Consider the following 6,727-nt stretch of genomic DNA (forward strand, 5'->3'; position numbering starts at 1 on the left):
TTGTGTGAGATATCTTTATTGCTTTGATTAATTTTGGTGATTGATTGTGTGGCTGTTGTTTTTTTTATTTGTTGATTTTATTGGAAAACACTTATTCACCACGTGCACCCTCTAGGTGTTGTTTGGAGTCGTTGAGCGAAAACATTATATATAGCTGCAGCCAAACCCTCATCTCCTTCCACTCTTGTAGGGCTATTCCCACATCGATCATTCTCTCTCAACTATTGCTATCTTCCCTTACAACGCATAGAAATGATTATTGAATCTCAAAGTGATCATGAAAATGCATGGGGATGGCTCAAGGCCTTGCCTGAGAAGTTATGGGGAAAGGTAGTAGATGTTGCAGAGAAGATAAAGAAACTTGGAGAAGATGATCCACGAAGAATTATTCATTCCCTAAAAGTAGGGCTGGCTCTCACCTTGGTTTCCTTATTCTACTACATCCAACCACTGTACGATGGTTTTGGTGCCAATTCAATGTGGGCTGTTTTAACTGTCATTCTTGTCTGCGAGTTTTCTGTTGGTAAGCTTCTAATTTGTTTACAAGATGATTGATGAATTTATTTACAATAGAACAACCAGGGGCAAAAACAGGATTTTTGATGTGCGGAGACGGAATTTTTTTTTTTTTTGATAAGTTAGGAACATTGACTTATAATATTAATACAAAAGCACACAAATAAATATAATTTATTTATACGTGTGTTTGTACTTGTTTATATAAAATAAAAACATAAAATTTTTAAATTTAATCTCATACCATCATAAACACACAATAATATAAACAATTAGCAAACAAACTAAACATGATCTATAGAGTTCAAAAAAAAAATGATACCAATAATAAATATTGTAAACCCAAATGACTACAAAATAGTCACTCAAAAAATAAATAAAAATAGAAATTTTCATCATATTCTACACTTTTGCAAAAATAAATGCAAGCAAAAACAAGATGTGCGAAAGATGGTTAAGAATGACGCATAAAATGTTAATTTTGGGGGGACAAATACATCAAATTTGGGAGAACGAATTAATAAAATACGTATATTTTATAAAGAATTGTAAAAAATTTGGGGGAGATTCGTCTGCACCCTTACGTCCGCCCCTGAGAACAACTAATGACATGGAGCTAACAATTTCTGATTTTGGTTTTCTTCTGCCTTCTTTTAAAGGAGCAACACTAGGAAAAGGCTTAAACAGGATGCTGGCAACCTTATCAGCTGGTGCTCTAGGCATTGGAGTCCATTCCCTAGCAACTCTGTCTGGTGACACAGGGCAGCCCATAATACTTGGGTTCTTTGTCTTTTTGATAGGTATATATATATATATTACATTAAGTCAGATTCTTTGTGTTTCATATTTAGTTCAAAATTGTCAAACTCATTTCATTGTGGTGCTCATGCAGCTGCAACAGTTACATTTGCAAGATTCATTCCAGCAATGAAGGCAAGATATGATTATGGGCTGCTGATATTCATATTGACCTTCTCCTTGATATCCGTATCGAGTTACCGAGAAAATGATCAGGTGCTAGTTATGGCCCATCAGAGGCTAACCACAATCATGGTTGGTAGTTTTATTGCCATTGTTACATGCATTTGTATACGCCCTGTTTGGATTGGAGAGAATCTTAACAATCTGGTAGCTAACAACATGGAAAAGCTTGGGAAATCCTTAGAAGGTATATATCTAAACCTCCTTTATATATATATATATATAAAACTCCTTTCTATTTTATTTATTTTGTAATTAATTGCGTTGTTTTGTTAATTACTTGCAGGATTTGGGCGTGAATACTTCAGCATACCAGAAGAAGGGCCGTCTATGGATGATAAATCATTTCTTCAAGGATATAAAAGCGTTCTCACTTCAAAAGAAACCGAACAAGCTATGGTGGGTATACAATTCTTATAGTCATTGTTAAAATATAATTAAATGATTAAATTCATCTATTTCTATTATTTAAATCTTTTAAAATAAGCGATGGTTTAACATGATATCTTAAATCTCCACCACCACCTGATTTAAACTTGTTTTTTTTTAATGTTTCAGGCAAATCTAGCAAGATGGGAAGTGTGGAACTTTCGTTTTGGATTCCGACATCCTTGGAAACAGTACCTCAAAATTGGAACCCTTAGTCGGCAATGTGCCTACAAAGTTGACGCTCTTAACAGCTACCTTAACACTAAGATCCAGGTAATCTCTTTCATAAACATGTAATGATATTGATGAATATATATATATATATATATATATATATGAATATGACATTTTTCTGCAGAGATTTAAGTAGACTAAAATTGTGTGTACTAATTAATTGAAGCCTCTTATTTTTGTTCCTTTCAGTTTCAGACACCAAGTGAGTTCCAAAGCAAAATCCAAGAGCCATGCACAAAGATTTGCTCAGAATCTGGGCAAGCACTGAAGGAATTAGCATTAGGGCTAAAAAAGGTGATGAACCAGCCAACATCAGTTTATCTCCATATTGAACGCTCAAAAATGGCAGCGGAGAATCTGAAATCATTGCTCAATACAACGAGCCTTTGCGAAAATGATAATCTCCAGGTGATCATTCCAACTGGTGCAGTTGCTTTAATTCTAGTGGATATCGTGCCATACATAGAGAAGATCTCAGAGGCTCTGCATGAATTAGCCTCACTTGCACATTTCAAGAGGGTGGAAGCCAGAGTGTCGCCATAGTAATTAATCACAATATTTGCTCCATCAGGGAACATGCAACATCATTAATATCGATCCTATGGTCGATAACAAGTGGGTGTTCTTGATAGGAAATAACAAACTAGCTAGGGTCGTTACCAAGTGAAATGGAGAGGATCCTATTCTTTTCCTGTATAAAAGGAAAAGAGAATCGTGGTTGGGATTAACGCATTAAATAGATATTGTAATTAGCCTTAATGTTTGGTTTGGCAAGTGGGAATGTTTTATTTATTTATTTATTTATTTTTATTTTTTTGAAGGAAAGTGAGAATGTTATCCCCTCACGTTGGTCGAGGTTCTAATAATCTCCTGATTGAAAAATTTAAGTGCATGGAGTTTACTCATGCATGCATGCATTGAATACTAGTATTAATTATTCTATTTTCAGCCCTTAGGAAAAAAATAAATAAATAAATAAATAGGACCGTGAGTTTTAAAAAGTGATTAATCGCTTTATGAGGTTCGACCAATGTGAGCATATGTGGGACCGTGAGTTAAACTTAAAAAAATGATTTTTTTTTAGTCAAATTTTAACTAAAGATTAGAGAGTTCAATAAAAAAGCTCTGGTCATCATTAATAGGTATTTAATCTTGGATTTGAAGTAAAGTTTAAAGAACTCATCATATAATTGTCAACTTCAAAAGATTGATTGTTAAAATAATGGACGGTCTGAAAAAAAAAAAAAAAAAAAAGAAAAAGAACACACATCAAAATAGAGAAGAAAAAATGGGTAGAAATGAGAGAAAAATAAGGCATCAAATAACGGGTAAGGAGAAAAACAGGCACACATCGCCTCACCTCATAATTAATAAGTGAGTCCCTTCATCTTATGGTACTACTTATCTCATGTAAGCAGGATGCCCTAGCAAGTCGTAAAGCTAAACCCATGCTAGCCTAAAAGACTTTTCTTCACTCCACACAAACTAATAGAGTAGTGAAATGTACTAGCAAATTAATCAAGCTGTAGGTTGTGATGATCTAAATAGATATTCTTCAATTGACCGTGGGCCGAAGTACTGATCTAAGGTACCTGCAAAGAAGGGAAAGATAATTAGAGTCTATCGGAGCGAGCCAATGGGAGATATGTTCAATGCTTAAGTTGGTATGACATGATTGAGAAGAATAGAAGATGGAGTTCAAGAGGAGACGAAAGTCCCCTTTTACTTGGTGTCTATTACATTTTATAGCCGGTTTGCCATATATAACGGCCAGCCATAGAGCACGTACTTATTGGAGACTTTCCTGATGTGGCGTTCCCTAAGTCTTGTGACTCCTACAAACCATAATTTCTAGTGCGATGCTTTGTGGTTAAAGTTGGGTTCATTGGGTGATGACCAAGTATTCGGTTTTATTAGAATATTATATTTCTGTAATATTCTCAATATATTATGGAAATATTTGATACCGTATTTATTATTGTAAATATGCTAATTTTATGTGATTTTGTAATTATTGTATTTTCTTTCTTTTATGGCCCCATTCAACTATAAATAGGTCATTATATTTTATTGTACAATTGAACACATGTCATAAATACAATTTTCTTCTCAACAATTATCTTTCTGTTGTCTTATTCTATATAGTATCAGAGCCACCGTTTTCTTGGTGCCTCTTTTAAGCCTCTCTTCCCCTTCCATATAAGTTTTTTTTTTTTTTTTTTTTTTTTTTGAAACTTTACTAAGGACCCTCAAACTTCCATCCATTTTGAAATACTCCCACTGAACTTCAAAATCTCTCAATTTAGTCCACCTGAACTTTCAATTGCTTTCAATTTGGACCTCTCCGTTAGATTTTAAACATCACATGACATTATACCCCTGACTTTTGTATAAAATTTCAACTTCTAAAACGTTTTTTTATTTAAAAATAAAAAATAAAAATCAGTGATATTTTGGTTTTTTTTTGAATTTTTAACAGCTAAAATTAATGGAAGGGTCCAAATTGAGAGCAATTGAAAGTTCAGTGGACTAAATTGAGAGATTTTGAAGTTCATGGGGGTATTTCAAAATTGGTGAAAGTTTGGGAGTCCTTAGTGAAGTTTCCCCTTTGTTTTTTTTTTTAAACAATACACCAAACACTTGTTGTGGTTGTTTTTGTACGTGACAGAAATTGTAGAGGTCTTTTAGCTTAAAATCGAAGATTCTGGGAAGAAGAGAGTTCCAAAATCGTCGTCACGCGCTGGTCAACTTCTCGGGGCGTCAGATTCATGCGCCTCACGCTCACCACGCTCCTCCACGCACCAAACCCACGCTGCTCCACTATAGCGCGTCACACTAGATCCCTTCCTACTGGTCCATACTTCTTAGCGTGTTGCACCTAATAAGTGCCTACTGGTCCATATTAGTTGTTGTGCGCGCGCCATACGTGATTGCTTCCTGAGGCTGTACTTGCACCTCCGCCACATCGGATTACTGCTTTCATGTTTATTTATTTAATATTTTTCCTTTTCAGAAAACGAAAAAATGTCTACCAATCTTGATAATATAATCCATCCAATTGACAATATTTTAGACGGTTTCAATTATATGTTGTGGGCTCAAAATATGAAATTTTTTTTTAGAGGGAGAAAATTATGGCATTATGTTTGTGGAGATGTTGCTGCACCCACACATAAAGGTGAATCAGCTGACAAATTTACCAATCGACTTGAAGATTGGGATAATGCAAATTATAGGATTATTTTCTGGTTTATCAATATTTCAGTTCCTTTCATCCATAGTTTGCTCCCCAAGCTTGGGAATGCAAAGGCTGCCTAAGAGTTTTTGGCAAAACGATACAATTGTACTTATGATGCCTCACTAGAGTTTCAGACTGAAACTAAATTCTATTAGACACGTCAGGAGCCAGGTCAGTCTATTGTTGATTTTTATTCTTAAACTAATAATCTTTGGGAGCAATTATCCGCTAAAGATCCGCAATTGAAGTATCTTGAAGATGTGAAAATATTCGCAAAGTATCGGGATCGTCGAAAGTTTATGCATTTCATAATGGCTCTTCGTGCGAATTTTGAATCCACCCGGGCTCCTCTCTTACACCGCAATCCTCTTCCCACATTAGAAGCTGCTATAACAGAACTTATATATTTCTGAACAGACTCGACTATCCACTATGCATTGTAATCTCTAGATATGGTTGTTGCTACTACACCTCAAAGTGTTCCTAGATTTCATCCTAGATGATCCACACCACAATCGTCCTCCACGAAGTTAATTTTCAACTATTGCAAACAACCTGATCACTCTGTTGCTAATTTCTACAAGCTCCAAAACAAACGTCAATCACGGGCTCCTTTCCATTAGACAACCGCAGTTATTTCATCGGGTTCCTCTGCACATGCATCTTACACAGAGAATCCATCTTAATCATCTGCTCTCACTGCATCTAACGTTGAGGCATTACTCCATTAGGTTTTGTCTCGTTCTTCTACTGCCTTGTCCATCACATCAGGAAAAAATTCATGGTTCATTGACTTTGCAATTTATATTGCTGATTGTTCTAGGTTACCTGTTAGTCACAGTGAGTCTATTTTTTCGCCTAATTTGTCTGTTGATAACACATATCTCGTTCCCCAATTGTCATTAAATCTTCTTTCAACTGGCCAAATTTGTGAACTAAGTTTTGATTTGACATTTTCTAACAGGGGTGTTGATGTGCAAGATCCATAGCCTGGTCAGCTAATTAGGATCAGCTGTAAGATTGGACATCTTTTTGAGGTTTCATTCCTGCAAACTCCTACTCACTCAGCAATTGTTGTCACAACATTCATTGCCTCTTCCAACTTATGGCATTCTCATTTGGGTCATGCCTCTCTACCACGTGTCCAACTTCTTGCATCTCAAGGTCATCTAGGATCAGTAGATGTAAAATCTTTTGATTGTGTTTCTTGCCAATACGAATCTGAATTTGGTGACTCATAGATGGGACAGAAAAAATAGACTTTTTGCTAGAAGCAAAATCAGCCATGAGAGGAAGAAAAAAAAAAAAAAAAACTAGGAGCAGACGTTA

General features: G+C 35.4%; 1 protein-coding gene across 1 annotated transcript; it reads left to right on the top strand.

The window, feature by feature from the left end:
• The first annotated feature begins 203 nt into the window (after window positions 1-203).
• Window positions 204-3,102, top strand: LOC132164482 (aluminum-activated malate transporter 8-like). Its single transcript, XM_059575001.1, has 6 exons — window positions 204-523; window positions 1,176-1,316; window positions 1,409-1,684; window positions 1,784-1,896; window positions 2,056-2,199; window positions 2,350-3,102. Exons 1-6 carry the CDS (start codon window positions 253-255, stop codon window positions 2,701-2,703), a joined length of 1,299 nt encoding a protein of 432 aa, XP_059430984.1. The 5' UTR covers window positions 204-252; the 3' UTR covers window positions 2,704-3,102.
• Window positions 3,103-6,727: the final 3,625 nt, after the last annotated feature.

This window comes from Corylus avellana, chromosome ca10, assembly GCF_901000735.1.
Source record: "Corylus avellana chromosome ca10, CavTom2PMs-1.0".
In the NCBI taxonomy this organism is placed as follows: domain Eukaryota; kingdom Viridiplantae; phylum Streptophyta; class Magnoliopsida; order Fagales; family Betulaceae; genus Corylus; species Corylus avellana.

Excerpts from the sequence above, each read along its gene's own strand:
- LOC132164482 (XM_059575001.1), top strand. The coding sequence starts at position 253 with ATGATTATTGAATCTCAAAGTGATCATGAAAATGCATGGGGATGGCTC. Across the intron at positions 524-1,175 it reads TGTCTGCGAGTTTTCTGTTG|GAGCAACACTAGGAAAAGGC; the intron begins GTAAGCTTCTAA and ends CTTCTTTTAAAG. Across the intron at positions 2,200-2,349 it reads ACCTTAACACTAAGATCCAG|TTTCAGACACCAAGTGAGTT; the intron begins GTAATCTCTTTC and ends TGTTCCTTTCAG.